Consider the following 22,404-nt stretch of genomic DNA (forward strand, 5'->3'; position numbering starts at 1 on the left):
GGAAGGGAATGAATATTGTTATGAACGTACATGTCTAATTACATTCTTTACCAATGTTTTCCAAGTTAGTACTTTTCTTCTGGGTATTTATAATTTTCATGAATTGGCTCCTTTTTGAAACAAGATGATACATTCCCTCCTCTTTTTCTGGTAACAGCTTTATTGAGAAAGAATTCAAGTACCGCACAATTCGTGCCCTTCAGGTGTGCGATTCAGTGGATTTTAGGATGCCCACAGAGCTGTACAACCGTCACAGTCAGCGATAGAGCACTTTCACCTCCGTGTAAAGAACCCCGGACCCTGGTGACATGAACCCACTTTCTGTCCGTCTGTCTGTCCACCTGTCCCTTTTGCATGCAAGGTGCTCAGAGCTCCGTTCAAGAGTCTGTCGGCCTTTCAGACACTTGCATTCTTTTGTTTGTTTATCTGCCTGTTCTTGGCTTTCTTTTTTGCTGTCTCTTCTTGTTCATGTCCGTTTCTGACGTGTGTCACCCTTCATCTCTGAGTGCTGCGGGGAACCAGCCCTCTCCCTGTCAGTGGTTCTCCCCACCTGAATCACCTTTCCTCGTTCACTCAGCTGCTACTTGAAAACATTTCTCTTTCTGCCTTTCTGTTCTCTGATTTTTCTTTCTCCGGAGCGTTTGCAGCATTTCACATGTTCTGGTCACTTTGTAGTTCCCGCAGATGCCCATGATCTGTGCTCCCCCCACCCCCAGGCCACTGGCGGCTGTCCCACCCCTGTGTCCACCCCGTCCTCCCGCTTTGATGGATCACACGCCCCCCATCACGGGAGGCCGGGCCTTTGAGCTTCCCCAGAATTGCCCCTTTGTTCATCCCTTTCATCCTCCACCCCCACTCCCCTGCTCTGCATTTCTCTTCTTCCATTTCCTCATCTTACTTTGAGCTCCATACAGGGACACCACCTACTAAAAGGTAGATCGTTTGCTTCAGCGCGTCGTCCAGGAGGCCCTGGGCCTTCTCCTCATGCCTGTGGTTCAAGAACAGGAGACAGATGTCCTTCTGAAACGTGTGCATCGCTTTAGGGCAGACTCTGAGGACAGGGGCCTGTGGTGGATTCCTGCCAAGTGTAAGCAACCAGCTTGTCTCCGCGGTTGGGGGGTGGGCGGCTCACACGTTCGAATTCTCTTAACTCCACGCATCTGAGGAGCGAGGCTCTTCCCGGGACTGGGTCCTCCTGTCGTCCTAACGAGCAGACACACTTGTGGTCCAGGCCCGTGGGCCCGGCTCTGCTGCTTTTTATCTGTGAACTTCAGAATCTGTGCCTCAGTGGGCGATTCGTGCAACACTTCTCAACATGGCTTTTGTTATTATGAGATGCTCGTGATCCCAGAAGCGCAGCAGGGTTTCTTCAGGAGTCGCTCATCATTTAATTTAAACCTACAGTGGGGTGCAAGGGTCTTGCTGCCTCTCTGTTTTGTGCTTATGAATTTAACATGCAGTTTCACTTGTGTCATGCTTCTTGAAAGCGGCCTCAAATTGGATGCAATAACATCTTAAATTGTCTGAATTGCTTAATCCTGTACAGAATACTGAGTAAGGGTCCGGCTGATTGGGACTTGCTTTTTCCCGAGTTACTTGGCATCAGTGACACTCTGAAGAGAAATACTTCCCTTGCCTTTGCGAATAGGGCAGAGCCCTCGGCGGCTCAAGCGTCACGGGACAGGCCAGTCACCCCCATCCAGCTCAGTAAATCCTCGTTCACACCCGCTCGGTGCCGGGCGTGCTGGGCACTGCGGCCTGAAAGATGCACTGGACTCAGCTGGAAAAACCTTGCTCTGCGGTAGCCGTGCGGTGGGCGGATGGGAAGAGCCTGAACGTTGACACGCAGGGCTTTTCCGTCCTGGCTCAGCCTTTAAACGAGCTTTAAATTTCTCCTCCGCAAACAGGAACCCACTGCGCCCCACCGGCCAGCTCTGCAGAACAGTGGTGAGAAAGGGACAGAGAGACACAGGGAGAAGCCACGGCCTACCCCGCAGCCCCGGCACACACGCACAAACCCGGACAGAGCGAAGAGCCTTTCTGGACGAAGCAGTGGCAGGCAGCAGGCCCTTGGTGGCCTGCACCGGAGGTAGGCTCCTTCCTCAGATAATGACGAATGAATCAGAGGAGCTGCGCGGAAGGATTTCCTGCAAGTAATAATAAAGGCGGTGCAGGAGACGCTCAGAAAAGGCTTAGCAGAATGGGTGCGGCAAAAATGAACCCAGACGCCGAGCAGTGACACCCCAGCCGCCCTTGACCGCACTTTCCTCCGTCCCTCAGAAGGAGGGTGGCCGTCCCCGTCAGGCCCAAGCGCGGAGCAGGGCTGCCTCCCCGCCCCCCATGCTGCCCTGGCCGGTCAGCCGCCTCTTCTCACTGGGGTGGTGGTTAGAGCTTCCTAACTAAAAAGCAGGCAAGCAAATACCTAAAATCCAGCCTCCTTCAGCGCTGTGACCCTTGCCTGCCCGTACATGCTGCTATCAGGGCCTAAGCTGGTCTCCCCGAGTCCACCCAGGTGGCCGGCTGTCAGGCGCCAAGGTCAGACGTGCCGGTGGCCTCGCCGCAGACGCCGTCCGTCCGTGGTCCTTGCTCACGACGCTCCCTCCCTCCTTCGGACGGCGGATTGCCATTCATCACGCACGTTCTTCCCGCACTTGCCTTTTAAAAACTCTGCTGCATCTCCCCCCAACACACAGCAAGACCATTGCTTATAAGAGCGTGTTGTATTTCAGGCAGAAATGCCTGTTTGTTGGCCTTTTTCCTGGGTAAATTTTCAGCCTCGCGCCCTGGCTAACAGTTCCCTCGTACACATGCATCCTCACGACATCTAGGGTGGGTGCCTCAGCCTGCCTGGTCTTTAATTACCGTTCGAGCGCCGTGGCTCTGGGGCGTCTGAAGGCCTTGGCAGGGAGGCAAGCTTCGTGCTCCCATGCTGGCTTCGGGGCTTTTCTTTGCTGAGGAATAACAAGGCCCGGCCCTAATTACAAGGAGTCCCCACTGTTCTCACAACACTTCCATCTGTGGCTGGCCTGCTCGCATCTGCCACCAGAGAACAGAACGCCCACGGTGGTTACACGCGCGGGGCGGAGCTCCTGCCCTGGTTACGAAACAGCCAAGTCATCTAGGATTTTCGTGCTTCCTAGGGGGGCTGGGAGTCTGGTCACGCCCCCCTCGGACAAGATGAGGGCCCTGGGCAGCCAGCCCGTGTGTGTGCGTGTGTGCGTGCACGCGTGTGTGCGTGTGCGCCGTGCCATGGCAGGCGCTAGGTGCACGCGCTCAGGGAAGAGCACGGCGCTTCGCGTGGGAAATGCTGGGCTTCCTTCTGTCCTGATGTCAGCCGCTCCCCTCCGTCCCCCGCCCCTCCGCGCCTCTTCCCCGTCCTGGGGGAGGAAGCCTCCGGGATTCAGAGATGCTGGGCCCGGTGTGGGGTGCAGGGCGGGCCCCTGGGCGTGGGCACCCTGCGGACCTCCTGTCCGGGAGCGGCTGAGATGGGACGAACCCTCCGGAAGGACGGCCCCAGGCGGACCCTGTAAGGAGCAGGGCCAGGCGGGCGGGCGGTGGAGTCCCCCTGCTTCCGGGGAGGGTCTGCATCTGCCCCTCCGGCTCAGGGGCCCCCCGGGGCCTCGTGGCGGAGGAGCGGGGACACGGGTGGGGGCTACCAGGGCTGTGGCTCTAGGGCGGCGAGGGTGGGGTCAGCCTCTGGGCAGAGTTCGGTCTGTCCTCCCCCCGTGAAGCGCGGATGTCGCCAGGCGCGGAGGAGGGCCCACGTGGTGGCCCGAGGAACAGCCCCAGCCGTCTGGAGAGGTTTCCCTGCACTGGCTAATGGGCTGGCCGGCCGCTCGCACCCTCGGACTGGACCGGGCTCCCGGCCGTGGCCCCGGTGCTGGTGGCCCCTGCTCCCAGCTTCTCTGAGAGTCGGGGTGGCGGCTCTTCACCCCCAGTTTCCCGCTGAAAAGTAGTAAACCAGCTCTCTGTTCATCAGAAGGGCTGCATGACTTACCTCTCAAGGCAGACAGAGCTTTAGTGTGAATTTCTAGAAGTAGCAGGTCCCGACCCTCTGTCCCGTGACCGGCTTGATGGCGACCTCGGGTGGCGTTTGGTTTCGGGAATGAGAGAGAGCCCTTCCAGCAGGAGGCTCGTCTCTGTGCCGGGTCCTCTGTGCAGGTGGGGGAGGGACGCGGGGACGGGGGGCGGGGGACGGCTCAGCCCCATCCCGTGGAGACTGTGACCAAGGCCCCTGCGACCTCATCGCACCTCACGGTGCTGCTTCCCCTGCAGGGGCAGCCGTCCGCTCAGGGTCCAGGGGATGTTTTAATTCTGCTTGTTTGCTTTCTGGGAATAGTGGCTCCTTCCCAAGGGACTAAAATGAAAGTGACAAAAAATAAAAATGTGAACAAACATTTGGAAAAACTGTTTAAGCTCACTTATAAGTAAAAACTGCAAGTTGAAAAGATACCGCTTTTCCTTATGAAGAGAAATATCTTCCAACGGCCCCAGTCATCCTCTGGGTGAAAACCCCTCTGAAGGAAACGGGCTGGAGATGGAAATGTTGGGGTCTAAGAGTGTTTACAGGAGACACAGTCATCATATTGGGAAACGGGGATTTACTCAGCGTCAAGCTCAGCTTGTCCCGAGGATCCCGGCTCGTGGAACGCGCTTCGGTGTTTGGAAGCACCTGCTTTCAGGGCAGGATGTGAAACCGTGAGGCGTCGACGGCGAGGCAGGGCGTCTGCTCCAGAGAACAGAGGACGGGAGCATTGGCGCCCGGTGCTGTGTCCTGCGTTCGTGGGTTGCAGTGACTTTTACTTTTATGCATTTTCCTTATTTCCTGCAAAGAATTTGGGTAACTTTCATAACCGTAAACGGTGGGAAATGAACAGCACGTAGGGGTCCACCCAGCCTTGGGTCCTCCCTCAGTGTGAAAAGCCTGTGCTTTAACCTGGAACACCTGAGGATTCCCCAAGGTTTACTCCGGGAAGGCCTAGCCCTGCTCTGAGAACAGGTTCTTTTTACAATCTGGTAAAAACTGAGGATCGAAAGTGCTTTTTCTAACCATAGACCAGCCGAGCGAAGAAAAAAAGTTCAACAGAGAAAAACCAAACGTGTTGACTGCCTCACATTAAAAAGGGAAGAAGGAAAGAAAACTAATTCTGCTGGAGAATCACATTTCCAGCCTCAGATCAGATAAGGGAATTATGATCACATTTCCAACTTCAGATCAGAGAATTGTGGGCTTGGCCAAAACACTCCCTGTTCCCCTAGAGCGCTATTAAATGGTGAGTGATTTTATATTTTATTTACACAGATTGCCTCCTTAATGGAAACAGTTGTTACATAGGTAAGGGGGCTGGCACGAGCTCCGCACCTCACTTCCTCTCAGCGAAGGACGTGAGCTGAGGCTTCAGACGGCGTCTCGGGGCCCATGTGTCTCTCTGGTCTGTGCCCTCGGTCTGCTCTTGGCAGGACTGCACCTGACCCAAGGCCCTGACGGCTCCAAGGGGAGGGAAGGTTCTGGCAGCACTTCCAGGAGGGATCTGGGTGGTTAAGCTCGGGTCACTGCGTCCAGAGGCATGGACTCCGGCGCATCAGGCTGGGACCACGGGGAGGTGGAGGCCGGGGCCTTGCTCCCCCAGCTTCCGGGGCGGGTCATCCCCGGGGTCCTGTGGCTGAGGTTCAGCACATCCCTGCCCCCGGCCCGAGATGCAGTGCCCCCCACCCCATCGTGTCACCAAGGCTCTCCAGCAGCTGCCGAGTCTCCCCGCGGAGGGGCGGCAGAGTCGCCCCCGGTGAGAGCCATTGCGAATTCTCTGTTAGAATGAAGCAAGGAAATCGCTGTTTCGCAGCTGCAACCGGTTATGAGTTGGCTTGGACTTAATCTCAGAGGTCGTTTGGGCCTGCTCTCATTTACAGGTGAGGAAAGGTTACTAATGTCTCAAATACAACTTAGAGGACTAGAAAAGGCAAACCCTGGTTTATTTTCATTGCCTCAGGGCTGACTATTCACTGCAATGAATGAACGTGAGCACAGGAGAAAATAGGGGCAGAATGTGTGGCCACATCAGGAGCTGCCCTGTGTGCCCCTCCTCGTTACCCACGGCCCCCCATAGTTTTCTGAAGCCCCAAACCTCAAAAATGGGAGTTGCAGGAGCTAAAAATAGACATGTTCTGGTGACAAATGCAGCCTGTCTCCTCCCTTCTTCCAGCTAAATATCCCAACTCTGTTACAATGTTTCATAAGCCCTCTCCGCCGCCCTGTACCTGCCGCGTGTGGCTCTGGATGAAATGGCCGCAAGTCCTCCCACTCGCTCCCAAGCTGTGGGAGTCCAGGGCTGAGCCAGCGCGCGAGGTGGGTCCAGTCGGCTCGAGGCCCCGGGGCGGGGGGCAGAGAGTGTGTAGCATCAGGAGCTGTAGCTGAGCGTCTGAGGGGAACTCGCCCTGCGCAGTGTGGCAGGGGGCGCGGTGCCAGTCCTGCGAGCGCAGCCCACACGCCCTTTACCAGCAGCGACGCCCTTACCTGGGAGGCTCCCATTTCCTATGCAATTGACCGTTGGATCCACAGTGGAAGCACCTGTTGGTGTGAGTGGACGCTGTCCTTAGTTTCATTTTCCATTCTTGTAGTTTTTTTCTCTGTCATTTATGAACTTTCCTTACTTACCCTCTCGTCGCTGGGTCTGTGCCAGACGCTTGTCATGCAAAGGGTTCCTGTGACCAATGAGCTTCTGCTCTTGTCGGGGAGGCAGACCTGTAGACAGGTGTCAGATGTTATGGTGCAGGTAGATGGGTGTGACATTGCAGGTAGACGGGTGTGACTGTGCAGGTAGACATGTGTGACATTGCAGGTAGACGGGTGTGACTGTGCAGGTAGACACGTGTGACATTGCAGGTGGCCAGGTGTGACTGTGCAGGCATTCGGACCACCGGGATGCCCTTGCCTTTGTCACACGCAGGCCTTGGTTCAGTGTCTCTCCTCCAGGGCGGGGGAAAGACATCTGTTAGCCGAGATCCCTGGGAGAGCTGGCACCTGGCCAGGCAGGAAGTTCTTTAAGGAATGTCCGGAGGGCCTTTGAGTTTACAAGCAGCGAGGCAGTGCGGCTTCCCTTTCATCTGGGCGGAGCCATGGGGGGGAGGGGAGGTGAAGTGGCCAGAGACACCCCTGGGGCACCCTCCCGCTCCCGCCCTCACTCCCGCTTTGCTGACTCTGCTCTGGCCTATTTTCCGAGTGCACCTCTCTCTGCACGTCCACATCCTTCCGAGGCTGCCTCATGACTTCTGACGGTCCTGTGCCCCTTGCTTCACGCTCTCAGAAGTTCCTGGGCGGCGCTGAGTACAGCGGTCCCTCTCCCAGCCTCTGCCCCGGTTACGAAGCTACAGCTTGCTGCAAACGAGGCTCCTCCTGCGTCCTCACCCTCCTGCTGTCCAAGGAGACAGGCTACCCGGGGTCAGATGCGTCACTGTCGTTAAAATGCCCCTTGGACGCTGTCTGGCCGCGGGCGGGACTGGGTGCTCCTCGGCACCAGGCATTTTCAGGGCCTTTGCGAAGGTGTGAATGGGCTCGAGGCCTCTGAGTTCCGGCCGCCGCACCAACTCATCACGCCAAGTCCCCATGGCCACCTGACGGGGGTCGCCGGGTCCCGAAGATCCCAGGACCGAGGTGCCCTTTCCCCTCAAGGGTTCGGGGAGAAGCCCTGGTGAACCGTGACCCAGCTCTGCAGCGTTAAGCACAGTGAGGACGGCGAAGATGGTGAAAAGGTTGCATTCTGATGCCCTCCCGGGCGGGCGAGTCCCTCCCCTGCTCAGCACCCCAGGTCTCACAGAAACTCGGGTGCCTGCAGGGCCCGGGGCCCTCCCGGCTTCCACTCTCAGAGGAGCATGTGTGGTCTGAAAAAGCAGGGTCCACAGAAAACAAAACGAAACAAGAGCTATCGTTTTCTTTACAGACGGCCCCAGGAAGCAGAGATGCTAGAACGTTCTCAGCTGGCAGCAGACACAGACTCACCCCAGGCCCACTGGTGCTGGGCTGCAGGCGGGGACATCACAGGGTGTGAAGCTCATGGTCACGGTGCTGGGGTGCAGAGCGCAAGGCCCAGACCCTCTCTGGGCTGGGCTTCCTCGGTGGAGAGCAGTTCGTGCATCCACAGGGAAGAACTCAGACCGGGGGGGACGCCCCCAGCCGAGCCACGTGTAAGAGTGGGCGCCGGGTTCGGCTTGCCTCCCGGGGGACACGCCCTGGGCGGCGGCCGCGCACAGATTCAGGACAGTGACACTGCTCACCTCCGAGGGCCGGGACCATGGAGGCCCCGAGGCTGGTGCCCCACCGGGTTCTGCCAGGGGCTCCCCCGCTGCCTGCCGTGTCTGTGTCCTTTCTCCGGGACGAAGCACAACCCTGAGCGTGACAGCCTTCTGTGGGCTCGAGTCCAGCCTGAGGGTGGTCTTCTGCGATGCATCCCCCCTCCCCCGAGCTCCCAGCTGGGACACCGTCGGACGCTGAGAAGGGCTCTGGCCCTGGCACCTCTACTCCTCCCGATCCCCTCCCATGAGGACACATGTAGGGCACACCCAGCGGTGGTGGGCTGTGTATTTGGATGAAGGGTCAGAAGGGTCATTTCACGACACGACAGGACGGAGCCCGATGGGCCCCGGGTGTCTGGGGGGCGGTGTCCTTGGGGGAGGCCGAGTCTGAGGGACAGAGCAGTGGAGGTGGCTCTGGGACCCTCGTGGAAAGGAGGGACCTGGTGACTCAGACGCTGAGTCGCATCTCCCCCTGCGGCTCTCTGCAGAGTGCTGGACTGGCGGTCTAAGGGACAGGCGATGGGCCTGTCACTGTGGGACATCAAGTGTGACATCATCACCCACGTGATGTCACAAGCGGAACAGGCGTGCCGTGAATGGGCGATGCTGCTGGGGGCGGGGGCAGGGGGCTAATTAGCCTTAGGCTGGTTGCAGGCTGTTTCTACTGCCCTTCGATTCGCTCTCTGCCCACGCGCACCCTCCTTCCCCCAGTGGGGTGGATTCTCCTACTTATTATCGGAAGTGGGAAAGATAATTACCAGGTGAGGAATCGTAGGTAACAGACAAGGGTGCTGGTTACAAGTTTGCTTTGGGTAGAAAGTTTTACTTGTTTGACAGCAAGATAACAAGCGTTGACAGGACATCACTTTTTGGAAAGACCTATTTGAAGAACATTGGAATGGCTTTCTAGACGTTTCCACCGGCTCTCAGCTGGCCCCCGACCCCCTGTCCAGCTCCGGGCGGAATGGACGGGCTCTAACAGCCAGGCGAGTGATGCCCTGGGCACGCCTCACTTCCTGCAAGGCGTGTCGCTGCACATGACCTGGGGGTCTGCTGAGGGCGGGGGAGCAGGTGTGGCATCGGGGCCCAGCTCTGGGCTCAGCCTGCAGCTCCCGGGTGCCTGAGATGGAGCCCCGGGCGCCCCCAACCCCCGCCGGCGCGAGCACAGAGCAGTGAGGCTCCCACAGCGACCTCGGGGTCAGGAATCGGGGTCAGCGTCACAGGAGGGGTGACCAGGGCTGGAAGAGACGAGGGACCAAGAGGAGAGAGAGGCCAGCCCCTCCCGCCTGCAGCCACGCAGCCCGGGTGTCTCTAAACCCAGCCGTGCAGCGCGTGAAGGCGTTCTGAAAGGGGCGCTTCTAGGAGAGCGTCGCTTTGTTCAGGTTGACCGTGAGCACTCAGCTGTCCCCTCGTTTATTCTCGTGAAGGTAGTTTCCAGGGACCCATCCAGGGCCGGGTGCTGGGCCGCTCGCTGGGACTGGTTCAGCAGCTGAAAGACAGACCCCCGCCTTCAGGGGTCTGCAGCGCTGGGGCGTCTGTGGTTGACCCCTCCCTTGGTTGGTACGCGGCTCTGGTAACACAATTCGGGAACAATCACGGCCCTGCAGAGGCTCGAAAGGCAGAGGCCCGGTACTCGAATGGTTACCCTGCTCGCTTATTTTCCTGTATTTGCTGTGAGTGACTGGAAAATTCCCCATCCCTCAACGCCTACGAGCCAGAGATTACCAGAACCAAAAATAAAAAGATACCCACAGCTTTTCAAAGAGGAGCAGCGAGGTGATTGAAGGCTCCCCCAGCCCTTCTCCACCGGCCCCATCAGGGCCTCCAAGACAGCCAAGCAATTAGAGAGACAGTTGCTATTGGGGGAAAAAGTACCAAATGCTGCTAGCTTTAAATCCTTCTTTTTTATCAGATTGGACTCTGGCCACTTTATAAAGCTGAACATTTAGATTTTAGAAGGAAACGCAACAGCCCACGGGTTCAAGAGTGATACCGGGTCTTGCAGAAGACAAATGTTATGAAACACATACAGAGAGAAAGATCCCTCATTATGAACCGTACCCTGCACTGTTTCCAATTATAACCAGCGCATAATTTAAAAACTTCCCAGCGTTATTACCTTCATCACAACAGCAGACGTGCCCCGGAGTCCACGCCCCTACGAGGCAAGAGCTCGGTGGGGCGTCCTCACGCCCAGAGGCCTACACAGGCTTCCCTGGAGGACGACCTACCCACTCACCCGCAGCCGAGGCTCTGAGACGGAGATCGTACCTGGCTGGTCCTGCCCTCATGCCCCACGGAGACGGAGGGGAGGGTGTGGGTCTCGGCTTCCCCAGCGGACGGAGCCTGCTCTGCCCTGGACGGCGTGCAGCCAGAGGGCAGTGTCAGGAGTGGACGCAGAGCCTGGGAGGGGCAGCTCAGCCAATCGCAAAGCGTGAGCTTGGACCCAGGGGGCTGCACACGGGGAAACTCATGCAGCAGGGTTCTCAGGGGAGGCCCTGGTGCACGGGGCCTCTGGGCCGGGACGGATTGGCAGACGTGGGCAGAGGCAGGGCCAAGAAGGTGGCTGCAGACCGAGCCTGAAGCAGTGCCTGTGCTGTGTTCAGCGAGGGGCGGGGGGTGGTCCGCTCGGCTCCAGAACGGGGACATTTGCTGTTTGATAAACCGCAGGCCGGGTTACTGCCTCGTGGTGATTGTGAGAAACGGGTCCAGAAAGGCCAGCACAACTCAGGCCCAATGGTGGCCGTTCCCGAACCGTCCTGGCAGCACAGTCCTGGCACCTACGTGTCCCCAGGTCATTGCTGGGGGGTGAAACCCTGGAGAGTGAGTGTTTGCAGGCTCGGAGCCCCATGGGTTACTCCGCGGTATGGGGCTGCGTATCTCACGCTGTGTAATTACATAGCCAAATATCCCCGGGAGATTCTGTTTACAGAGGGATTTCTGATCATTCTTGAGCTTTGCTTAATAAGTGTGTGCGTGTGTAGGTGAGTGTACTGAAAATAGCTGAAGATCTGTAATAAGTTGGAGGAAAGGCAGGCAGTTAGTTTGTCCAAGTGGCTAGCAGTGCGATTTGGGGGAAGTTACGGACTCTCTCTGGATGTGAAACGAATGGACTGCAGCTGCCCACGTGTGGTCTGCACAGGGTAGGCCTGCACCCCCGGAGCCTGTTGGGGGTTCAGGCTCAGGCTCCGCCCCGACCACGGATCAGAATCTCTGTTTTATAAGGTCCCAGGCCACTCATCCGCGCACAAGCACGTGCCGGAGGCTGGGCCTCCCCATCTCTGAAGTCCGTCCAGCTCTGCATTTATTTGATTCTATGAAAGGAAGGAAGGCTCTTAAGAGGCCATAAAGGGACCAGCAGAGAGAGAATCTCTCACCAACGGGCAACAGCACAATGATGAATAGCCTTCGTGTTTAATGTGTGCGCAGGGCAAGTGCGGGTGGCCCCGTGCAGCGGTGCTGTTACTAAAATGAACGTTTGTGATTTGACCATTTAACATTCGCAACCTGACCATGAAATAATGTACCACAGAACAAAACGCATCAGTTCCTGTCTGCTGTCCTGCTTTGTCTCTTGGGTCACTTGTGTCGGGTCTGAAACCAGCCCCAAGTGGGAGGACTTACAGCACGGAGACGGCAGATCCCACAGACCAGCCCCAGTGGATCCTGACCCGCTCCCGGCGCCGGGCGTCTGTCTGTCCACAGTCTCGCGGTGAGTGGAGCGAGAAGGCTGCTTCCAGCGAGATGTGGGAACTCCAGGGCCTGGTCTCAGACAGAAGGCGAGCGGGGTCACAGGATCACTTGGGAGCAGCCCGGGGCTCTGCGTGTGCACCTCTTTCCTTGGATGTGGTTAGGAGGAGACTTTTGCACCAGAAGCCAAAGGGGGCTCGCCCTGCCTCAGCAGCAGCTGCGGGACGCTGGCCGCCGGAGCTGGGAGATGGCCGGGTCGCCCCGGGGCAGGCGGAGCCGCTCCTCCCGGGCTGCACCTTGCCCTCCTCCCGGCCCGGCCTGCTGAGTGATGACCACTAGAGCGTTTCTCCCCTGGAACCATCCTGCCTCGCTTCGTGGCTGCACGTCCAGTGCCGAGCGCACTGACCAGCACCAAATAACTACGTGTTAAACATACGAATGAGGAAGAAAGCAACCCCACCGGGAGGGGCTGTCCTGTCCTGTCACCGGCCCGCTGGCACTTTCTAACACGCGTGTCAAAGGGCGTGCTGTTGGCGTGAGCGGCGGGCGTTCACGGATGCTTCATGGGCTGGCGCAGCTGACAGGCGTCGGAGGAATTTTCGGTGAGAGCTCAAAACCAAGCCTCGTGCCCGTTTTCAGGGCCCGCTTGCCCCCCGGCCTGTCACTCGGAGCCGGCGGGATGACTCAGCGGCCCGGAGGGTCTGACCAGGACCCACTTCGCCCCGCGGAGGAAGGTTCATGGACTTGGGTGGAGGAGCAGGGGCCCCGCCCCCCAGGCTCTGCGTTTGGGCCGGGTCCAGGCACCGTTCTCCTCTCCATGCACATATGTGTTTACAGTGGAAGAAACGCAAACAAAAGTTAAGTTCATACGCGTGTGGGTTTCACGTTTATGTTTTTCCGTTGCAGAAATGAAACTACTGCTAAATATGTTATACGTACATATATATAAATAAATCATAGATACACGGATTGTGTTGTCTCCAGCGTATTTTTATATTCTATCTTTTTTTTTTTAGAAATTCACAGTCTTTTATTTATTTATTTATTTATTTTTGGCTGTGTTGGGTCTTCGTTTCTGTGCGAGGGCTTTCTCTAGTTGTGGCAAGCGGGGGCCACTCTTCATCGCGGTGCGCGGGCCTCTCACTGTCGCGGCCTCTCTTGTTGCGGAGCACAGGCTCCAGACGCGCAGGCTCAGTAATTGTGGCTCACGGGCCCAGTTGCTCCGTGGCATGTGGGATCCTCCCAGACCAGGGCTCGAACCAGTGTCCCCTGCATTGGCAGGCAGATTCTCAACCACTGCGCCACCAGGGAAGCCCTATATTCTATCTTTTTAATATACTTCAGACAACACTGATGTTTGAACAGTGGACACGAACCCCTACGGTGGTTCTTCTGGAGCTCAGGGTCGGATTTTCCTTTTTCCTCGTGTGCTCTGTGTAGATTTCCCCTGAGCATTGCTGGGCGGCTGAGGCCCCATTGCGGGACCACAGGCTGCTCCCGGGTCAGGCAGAGTCCGAGGGACGCGAGGGGCTGCCGCACCGGGTCTGCGGCTCACAGATCAGAGAAGGTGGAGGTCAGTAAAAGCTGCTGTCCCCACAAAGCCTCTTAAATGGGAAAGCGCAGGCTCCGCGTCAAGGTGACAAGGAAGAAGTGCCCTGGGCCCAACGGGCAGCTGAGTAACTGTCAGTGGAAGCACAGGTTTGTGAAATGAGCCAACGGGTCTCCTGGAAGCCGGGCGCAGACAGGAGGGGCCCGGGGAGGCTCCAGGGCACGGAGGCTGCCGTCCAGAGGGCAGCCCTCGCCGCCCGCTGGCTGCAGAGACCCCAGATCACGCTAAGAGAAGTGGAGGCTCCCCCGGCCCTTCTGGACACCACACACGTGTCCCTCTAGAAGCGTGACCCTGGCTTCCGCGGTGGGGACCACAGCCAGGAGGCTGGCGACGGGCGGAGGCCGAGGAGCAGGGGCGTGAGAGGCGGCCTGAGGAGAGGTCAGCCGGGAGGGGAGGGGCCGGGCCGGAGAAGGCGGAGCCGCAGGGAGCGGCCAGCGCGAAGAGGCAGGCAGAGTGGGCTCTGGCCTCTGGGCTGCAGGCTTCGCTGGGTTTTCTTTCCGGCCCAGCCGAATACTTTTGTGTCCTCAGGACACACCCCCCGAAGGCGTTAGAAGCTCGACGGCGTGTTTGATGCTGGTCACCGGGCACTGGTCTGACTCTGCGTCCTGTGTGCCTGCCTATCCTTCTGGAAGCTTCAGGGCCCCCTTGTTACTCCTTTGATGATCTGTCTCCAGAGCCGGCTGTGCAGGGACCAGACTCTGAGGCTGCCGTGTCCGTCCTCGGGGAGGGGCGTCCACTGGGGTCTCCAGTTTTCAAGCCCTCGCACGCCTTGGCCTCTCAGGCCCCGATTTTAATCCCACCTTAATCTCGTTCAGTACATTCCGCCCACTTTGCTCTCACCACTAAGGCATGTGGGGCGAAGCCAGGCCCAGGCTGTCTGTCCCAGCAGTGAGGGCTCTTGGAGGTGAGTGAGAAGCCCGTGTCTCCCCTCCTCTGGGTGTCCCGAGGCCCCCCTGACTCTGGCCGTCATCGCCCGGGAGGTCCTTCTCATGGCCGAGTCCTCCGTGGTTCCGAGCACGCCTGGAATTCTCAAAGGCGCCGCTGTCAGGGCCCACCTCGTCACGTCACACGGGGTCTCTTTCTCTGGGGCGTGGCGTGTGGGAAAGGTCTCTGCACTTTCGCGGCATTGCGTCTTTAGCGTTTTCACCCGGGAGTGGTCCTCACAGCCGCGGAGAGCTTACCTTCTGCCTAGAGCAGGTGCTGCCGGTTCCAGGGTCCCTCGGGTGCCCGCCACGCGGACAGCTGGACCCGCCTTGGGGATGGAGGGCCTGGCCCGGCGTTCTTGCAGTGTACGACTTGCTTGTTCATCCGTGCCGCTCCCCAAGGGGTGAGGGTTAAAAGAACACAGACAAACCAAAAAAGAATTTAAACCCTCCTCTACGTAGCTCAGCTACTAGGAGGGGTAAGTCTAGTTTTCCCTGATCAAAGCAAATACGACCGCTCGCTCATTCACTTGGACGGTACTTCTGAGGCTCTCCTGGGTGCTGGAGGCCAGCACTGTCTTCTAGCCCGTGTGTTGCTGTGGTAACCGCCACCGGCCGGCCGTGGCCCAGCCCACCCCCGAGTGCGCCCAGACCTTGGGTGGGCAGGGCCTCAGAGGCCCGTGGCTGCTAGAGGCCCCCGGAAAGCGGGCTGGGCCTCAAGTCCCTGCTATGTGGCAAAAACCAGAGCAGTAACTGTTGTAAGACCATCCACGGCGGCTAAAATTAGTGCAGAAGCTCCGCGATGGGCAGGGTAACTGCAGGTCTCAGAAACTGTTGAAAGCGGAGTAGAAAGCTGGCGGCCGCTGCTCTGACTGCAGTCCCGACACAGGCTGACCGGCCCCCTCAGGCGTGGTCCCGGGAACCTGAGAAAAGCCCAATTTGAGGGACCGTCCGGGAACCCCTGGCTGTGCTCGTCGAAAGGTCTGGGTCGTGACAGAAAAAGACTGAGGACCTGGAGGGGATGACGGGGACTGACGACCGAGGAAACGCCAGAGCCGGGCCGGACCAGGGGACAGACGGGACCCTAGGGGACAACCTTGTCCCCAGGGTGTCAGGCGACCGGGCCCCTGGCACCAGCTCCTCACCCACTGGCCCCGGTGACACACAGCCATGGGCCGCCCGGGCCCCCCAGGGACAGCACGAGCAGGTGGTGGTAGCTGGGGACACAGCCCCGCTGCCCACACCCAGCCTGGTTCTTCCGAGTGGATCACGTCAGCTGGGGGGGATCGAACACGACCCGCCCTCCCAGGCTTTCAATCCCAGAGTTCACGCCCTTGCGTTGCCCCGCGAGGTCGGCTCTGGGTGGGCCCAGGTGAGGGTTTGTTTTCTTCTCGAGGTGCTCCTTGTAGACGCTCTGGGTGTGGGCGCTGAGAGCGCGGGCGCTGTTTTCTCTCCAGTCACTAAGTGCAGGTTGTGACACCCTGGACGGACGGGCCACTTACGACACTGCATTGACCAGAAACGCTCGTCAAGACCAACACCTGTTACGATGAGCGCTGGTCTCCCCTGGGTTTGCATTTTCACATCCAGTGACTTTTTCAGGAGAGGAAAAGGTGGTGTCTCATTTTCTTCCGGCGCTGAAAGTACCTGTCAGGGCGTTAAGCCAGCGATGTTTCAGGCATTGCTAGTCCCGTTGTTCTGATCATTTGGTTATTTAGCAGGAAGCCTTTCCTCGCTCTGGGTCCCGTGTGCAGACCTGCACGTGAGCCGACAGAAGGGCAGCGGGTCCCTTCCGGAAGGGCACAAGCCGGGCCACCGCTGGGGTCCCAACAAGGCGCCGTCCGGGACCCATCGGTCCAGCCGACACCCTCCCCGAAGCCAGAGGCTCCCGTTTTGCCGTCGCTGCCGTTCGACACTCGACGGACAGACGGAGCAGCCACTGCGCCCGCCAGGTGCCCGCGAAGGCGCCACGGGGCCGCACAGAGTCCCGGGAGGGAGGCGGGGCCGGGAGCCACGGGGGGCGGGGGGAGAATACGGATGCTGTTGGCTTCCGGGGGCCCGAGCAGCAGAAGGTCACTGGGTGCTGCCCGGGCCCCGGCGGGCGCCACCGGCACTCAGGGCTCAGACGGGGGCTCCCGCCTCACTTCATCCGGGGGCACGGGTGGAGTCGCTTCCGGGAGCTGGGCTCCTGTCACCCCCGGGGGCCCGTGGCTTCGCTTTGTTTCTAACGATAAAGCGGCTGTGGACTGGCCCCCCTCGTCCCGAGGGAACAGAATCCACGACATACTTGCTGTCGGACTGAATCTCGGAACAGCAGCATTCGGTGCTCGCCGTGCCGGTCGAGGGGGTGGCTCTCTCTTGTGGGGACAGAGAGGAACCAAGGCCACACGTTAATCTCAGCCCAGAGTCGGGAGACTGCGCCTCCTCACAAAGTCCATGAGGAAACCCTGGGGGGTTTGGGGGGCATCACCGTGGGCAAGGAGGGGCTGCCGGCTCCGCAGCCCCGGGTCTTTACCCCGGGACCCTCCAGGGGGGGTCAGAGGCTGAGCTGCCCCGCAGAATCCGGGGTGGCCCCTGGAGACCCTGGTCCAGAGGGGGTGGGCGGTGCCCTCCTCTCCTGCCCCGCATGCCCCCGCGCCCTGCCCCCCCCACAGCGGCTCCCGCCTCCCCGAGGGCAAGCAGGATGGCGCCCATCAGCCTTCACCTGTTTCCTTCTCAGCAGAGGTGACGATGGCGGCCGAGGGCTGGGCAGCAGCTCCACCCCCAGAGATGCAGCTGGACGGGACCTGCCTCTGAGCCTCTCCCCAGCGACCGGGGCCTCTGCAGAGGGCAGGGGAGAGGCCGAGACCCTGACGGGCTCTGAGGTGGCCCCTCACGGGGAGAGCAGGTCGGGGCCCCCAGACTTCACGGGGGGCTCTCTCTGCAGGGCTGACCCAACCTATCGCGGCCCCTCGTCTGCCGTGGCGTGAGCCAGGGGTCCTGACCGTGATCCCTGCAGCACACACAGGAAGCCAGGACGTCCCCAACCTCAAATCCAGGCCGACTTTTCTGGAGCACTGTCGTCTCGGGGGAGACAGAGAGCCTGGAAGCAGCTGCCCAGAGAGTGCTCTGGAACTCGGTCCAGCCTCTCGGGTGACACGTCACATGGTGACCTTGTCAACTCGTGTTGCTGCTCGGAGCTCAGACTCTAAGGCCAGGTCCTTAGGGGCCTTCGTCTCCGCACAGATGGTCCCTGGTTGGTTCCAGGACGCGGCGGGCGCTCAGCTGTTAAGAGAGGTCAGAGCTCGTGGGAGACCATCTCCCGTGGATGCGGCATCAGTCAACCGTGGGCGGTAGCGTGCGCGTGCACGCACGCCGTGTGTACACACGTGTGCTCCCACATGTACGTGTGCGTGTGTCTGGGCGGGTCATACGCTCAGCAGGACTAAGCGAGCACTACAGCGGGTCCAGCGTGGGCCACAGACGTTGCTGGCCTCAGGCCCCAGGGGCCCCTTGGGAGGAAGGCAGACAACGGGGGCCAGCCCAGCTGCCCACCTGGGGTCTGGGACGATTGGGGCCTGGGTCTGCAGCCTGGGATGCGGGACCAACCGAACTGTCCTTTTACTACAAAGCAACTGGCCTTGTTCTGTGCATCTTTAAAACTCAGACCGAGCGACTTTATTCATGTTGTTGTCACTTTTTATTACAGAAAATTCCAAACACATAAAAAGTAGGCAGGACTTAAGCTTTTCCAGTGAAAATCGCACTGACCTCGCTCCCCTCCAAGCCTCAGCCCGCCTGCTGTGCCTCGTACTGTTCCAATGCAAACCCCAGACATCATGTCATTCCATCATACATCTTTCAGTACATTCTCTTAAAAAGGGGGCTCCTAAAAGAGCTACACTTCACCTAAAATAAGTGAACAATATTCATTAATATCACACATCTGTTCATGTTTAAAATTCCTGTTGTCGCGCTGTGTCTGTGTACTTTCAGTTTGTGTGAATTAGGATCCAAACAAGCCCACGCGTTGGGATTGGCTGGCATGCTTCAGTCTTTAATCAGTAGGTTCCCCTCCATCTCTTTTGCTTTTCTTGCAAATTATCTTTTGAAGAAGCCAGGTTGTCTCACGGAGTCTCCAGCAGCCTGCCTTTTGCATGTTGGATATTGACGATGAGGACATGGAGGAGACGTTAAGCGCATGTTGCTAAGTGAAAGAAGCCCATCTGAAACGGCTGCGCATGGTGTGTCCAACTACAGGATGTTCTGGAAAAGACAAAAACTGTGGACCCGGTGAGCAGATCAGTGGTGCCAGGGGCTGGGGGCGGGAGGGAGGAACGGGGGGAGCACAGAGGGTGTTTAGGGCAGTGAAAACACTCTGTATGACCCCATGATGGTGGGTACGTGTCATTACACATCTGTCCAAACCCACAGAACGTACAACACCCAGAGTGAACCCTATGTAAACTACAGACTTTAGGTGATGATGTGTCAGTGTAGGTTCATCGACTGTAACAAAGGTACCATCTGGTGGGGATGTTGATAGTGGGGAAGACCGTGCATGGGCCGGGAGGGGGTGTACAGGAGAGATCCACAGCTCCCCCCTCAACTGTGCTCTAGCCTTAAGCTGCTCTAAAAACTAAATTCTATTAGAACAATATGCATACGAAACTAAAACAATACGTTGAAATGCTAATGTGGTTAGATTTGGTGGCGGGATTATAGCAATTTTTCTTCCTCATCTTTGATGGGGTCTATGTTAAAATTTCACAGATTTCAAAAAGCCAGGCACATGACCACAGGAAAGGACCGTAAACGCTAAATGCGACTGTCACCTCCGGGTGGTGTGATGAACGTCCTTTGCTTCCTTTGTTGTACTTGAAAATTTTTCCACCTGGGCAGCACTTTCACAATGGAAAAGCTTTATGTGAAGACCAGGCGGCAGCTCTGAACGTGTGTGCGTGTACACACATGTGCACACGTGTACATGCACACACACCTGCACACGCTCAGCAGTCCACACTGGATTGAATCTGACTTTGAAAATACAAGGCCTGTACCGTGAAGCTGGCCCTTGGGGCGTGCGAGTGGGTGGCTCTGGCCATCCTCCAGGCTCTTCAGCTCGTGTGGGGCAGCCCGGGTCCCTGCAGGGAACACGTGTCCCCGCCCTGACACCTGGGCAGCCCCCGGCCCTGACCTGGGTTCCCGCGTGGGGTGGGCCCACAGACGGGTCAGACTCACACGACAGGTGTCCCCACGTCACAGCTTCACGGTTGTTTTAAAAACGTGAATAAACATGAAAAACTCAGATGGGACATGAGATCCACCCACGTTTACACAAAATTTCAACATTCCGTTTCTCAAGGAAGAGGGTAAAATTTCACATTTCCAGTGTTACAGATTTTTGAGTTTTTGTAAAAAGTGGCTTAAATTTATGATCTGCTTGTGCAAAGATTTCTCATGGACCTAAGGGATTCTCTCTCCCAATTCCTGGTCATGAATTTCCAGACAGCTGTCTTAAGCATAAAGCCTGACGTTTAAGTTACGTTCAGGATAGCAAGTTCAAGCTTCCTATTAAAATTTCTAGAAAAGATGTCACTTGGAGGGGTTGCAGCACATATTATCCAGCATTTCCCTGACTCAAGTGCACCTCTCTCTGCGAGACAGCGCACAGGCCCCCCAGGCAACCCTCCCCCAAGGGTGGCGCCACCTCCTCAGGAGGCTCAAGGGGCCCCGGGGACCTTCGGTGCCACTCCGGCCCCCGGGACGGCTCAGCATCCCAAGCACGTGCCACTGAGAATAAGGCTGCAAGGAGACGTTGAACTACCCCCAGCCCTCTTAGGGATATCCACCCGAGAGGCTGTGTTGGGTTTCAGGGGGAAACCTTGAGATTATTCACATTCCCAGTTCTGTCTTCTCTGTTTCTGCCCTAGTACAGACCCATCAGAGGGGCCTCCCCCTCGCTGCTCCCCAGGAATGGTTCTGACCGGGAATCCTGGAGCCTCACACTGTTGTGGAGACTGGCAAGTACGCGAAGGTACACTCACCTTGGTGAGGAAACTAGGCAGGGACTGTGCCTGGATTCTTGACGTCTGCCGGCCCACACCTGTCCCGTGTGCGTCATGATTCCCGCTCCCCTCCCCAGCCCCGTCATCAGGAGGGTGGGTGGCATCTGACCGTCAAAGAGAGGACAAACCCCGGGAGGAGGATCCAGGTTCCCAATGACACCTGAGCGTTTGGTGAACACCTGGATCCAGCCGTACCTGAAGCTCCACCTCACTTCTCAGACAAGCCAGTCGATACAGGAAGACAAGCCCACTGGAGCTGTGGCCGTTACTTGCAACTGAAGAGTGTGAAGAGGACACAGCCTGAGCCTAACACTCACTTTAAATCCAGTAATTAGCCCGGAACATGGAAAGAAAAGCGTTTGCTGCGTGCTGACCTAGAGCTGGAAGAAGGTACACCTCCTGCGTCTTGGTGACCCAGCAGCCCAGCGGCTGCCCTTCCGCACGACAGGAATGCAGCATCACAGGCGCATCCCGGGCTCTGACCCCTCCACCTGCAGCCTGCCCTGGAGGGACCGCGCAGGAAGGACCAAGCGGCTGTCTCAGAGGAGGCACGAAGGCAAGTCCACCAGCGTTACTGCCCCGGGGGCCACGGCCTAAGGCTAGTGCCCAGGGGTCTCGGGTCAGCGGTACCGGGTGGGGTCTTCCTGGGGCCGCCCGAGCACACGGGGCCTGTGGGTGAGACCTGTGACCCCAGGGGTGGGACCACGCGTGGCCATGCTGTCTGGCTGACACACCAAATACGATGAGTTTCACACCCTGTCAGCGCTGAGCTCCCAGGTCAGAATTGCCTCTGGTTTCCTTGGGTGCCTTAGGTCAAATTTTCATAAATCTAGTGATTAGAAATAACACCAGTCCTTGGCATTCCTACAGCTTTGGTGCAGTAAGGGAGAGACTAACCGCCACAGACTGGCTGGAGAGGATCATCTGCTTTTCTGTTTCAGCATCCAAGGCCCTGGCCATTCACCCAGGAATCTGCCCCGCGAGCTCCCTGGAGGGGAGCAGGACGGGGCGGCTGTGGTGCGAGAGCTGGATCCCGCGAAGAGGGAACGGGGCAGAGAAGAAGGCTTACAAAAGGGACTTTTATTAAATGAAAGAAAAATCTGTTTGGTGGGTCACGTATGAAATAGATATACAAAACTTTACATCCGATCTCGCAAAGGAGCCAAAGACTGCCCGCGAGCGCAGGGCCCTTTGTCCCGGCGCCCGTGGGAGCTGCAGGGCCCCGGGGGCAGCTGGGGGCCCCAGGCCTGTCCTCGTCACACGCCGATGCGCGGCCTCACTTGAAACCTGTGCATGTTCTGGTAGCTTCAGTTGTGAAAGAGCAGGAAGATGCTGGGTTCCTGCTGCATCACCCCTCTGTCTGGTCGGATGCCCAGCCTTTACCCTAAGTAATATGCTGCGGTATTTAAAGGAAAAACACCTCCCCACCCCACCCCCCCCTTCCTGATAACAAGCCGCAAACTCCAGTCCTGCTGTGCGGCTCTGCTGGGCTCACCCAGGATCTTTGGCATGGCCGCGTTCCCTGCTCTGCTGTCCTTAACAAGTAGGCTTTCTTGTAGTGAAACTTCTAAAAACACCTATTTCTGCAAAACAATGTTTCTGCAGGTGGAGCTCTGCAAACAGACATGTCCCTCTGGAGGAGAGGCAGTCCCCCCCGAGGGCAGTCCCCGGGACGGAGGTGAGTCGAGAGCCCGCCCCGTGGTCACATGAGGTCGCCGAGCTCGGCCTCCAGCGCGGCCGCCATCTCGTCCGCCTCCGAGCTGCCCCCCTCCTCGTCCTCGCAGCTGGACGCTCCGCTGGACTCGCTGGCCGCGTCCTCTTCGTTCAGCTTCCTCTTGTGGCCCCTGCG

General features: G+C 58.3%; 1 protein-coding gene and 1 long non-coding RNA gene across 9 annotated transcripts in view; both read right to left on the bottom strand.

Moving 5' to 3' along the window:
• Nucleotides 1-142: 142 nt before the first annotated feature.
• On the bottom strand, nt 143-7,040 carry LOC309640117. Of its 3 annotated transcripts, none has more exons than XR_014252050.1 (3): nt 6,653-7,040; nt 3,998-6,565; nt 143-2,951 (listed from the first exon to the last, which is right to left on the bottom strand). It is a non-coding gene; the product is annotated as an uncharacterized lncRNA (long non-coding RNA). The 3 variants fall into 3 exon arrangements; XR_014252051.1 differs by having other exon boundaries at nt 143-1,934; nt 2,019-2,951; nt 3,998-7,040; XR_014252052.1 differs by having other exon boundaries at nt 3,998-7,040.
• A 14,575-nt stretch (nt 7,041-21,615) lies between these two features.
• The window catches only part of CTDP1 (CTD phosphatase subunit 1), a 46,280-nt gene continuing 45,491 nt past the window's right edge, over nt 21,616-22,404 (bottom strand). For 5 of the 6 annotated variants that reach the window (XM_082418514.1, XM_082418510.1, XM_082418512.1 and 2 more), the window contains exon 13: nt 22,129-22,399. In XM_082418514.1, coding sequence (XP_082274640.1) covers nt 22,258-22,399 — 142 coding nt within the window. In that variant the 3' untranslated portion in view covers nt 22,129-22,257. Of the gene's footprint in view, nt 22,400-22,404 lie in introns of all 6 variants that reach the window. The other variant, XM_082418511.1, reaches the window with a different exon arrangement.

Source organism: Balaenoptera physalus (assembly GCF_965194825.1).
Source record: "Balaenoptera physalus genome assembly, chromosome: 12".
In the NCBI taxonomy this organism is placed as follows: Eukaryota; Metazoa; Chordata; class Mammalia; order Artiodactyla; family Balaenopteridae; genus Balaenoptera; species Balaenoptera physalus.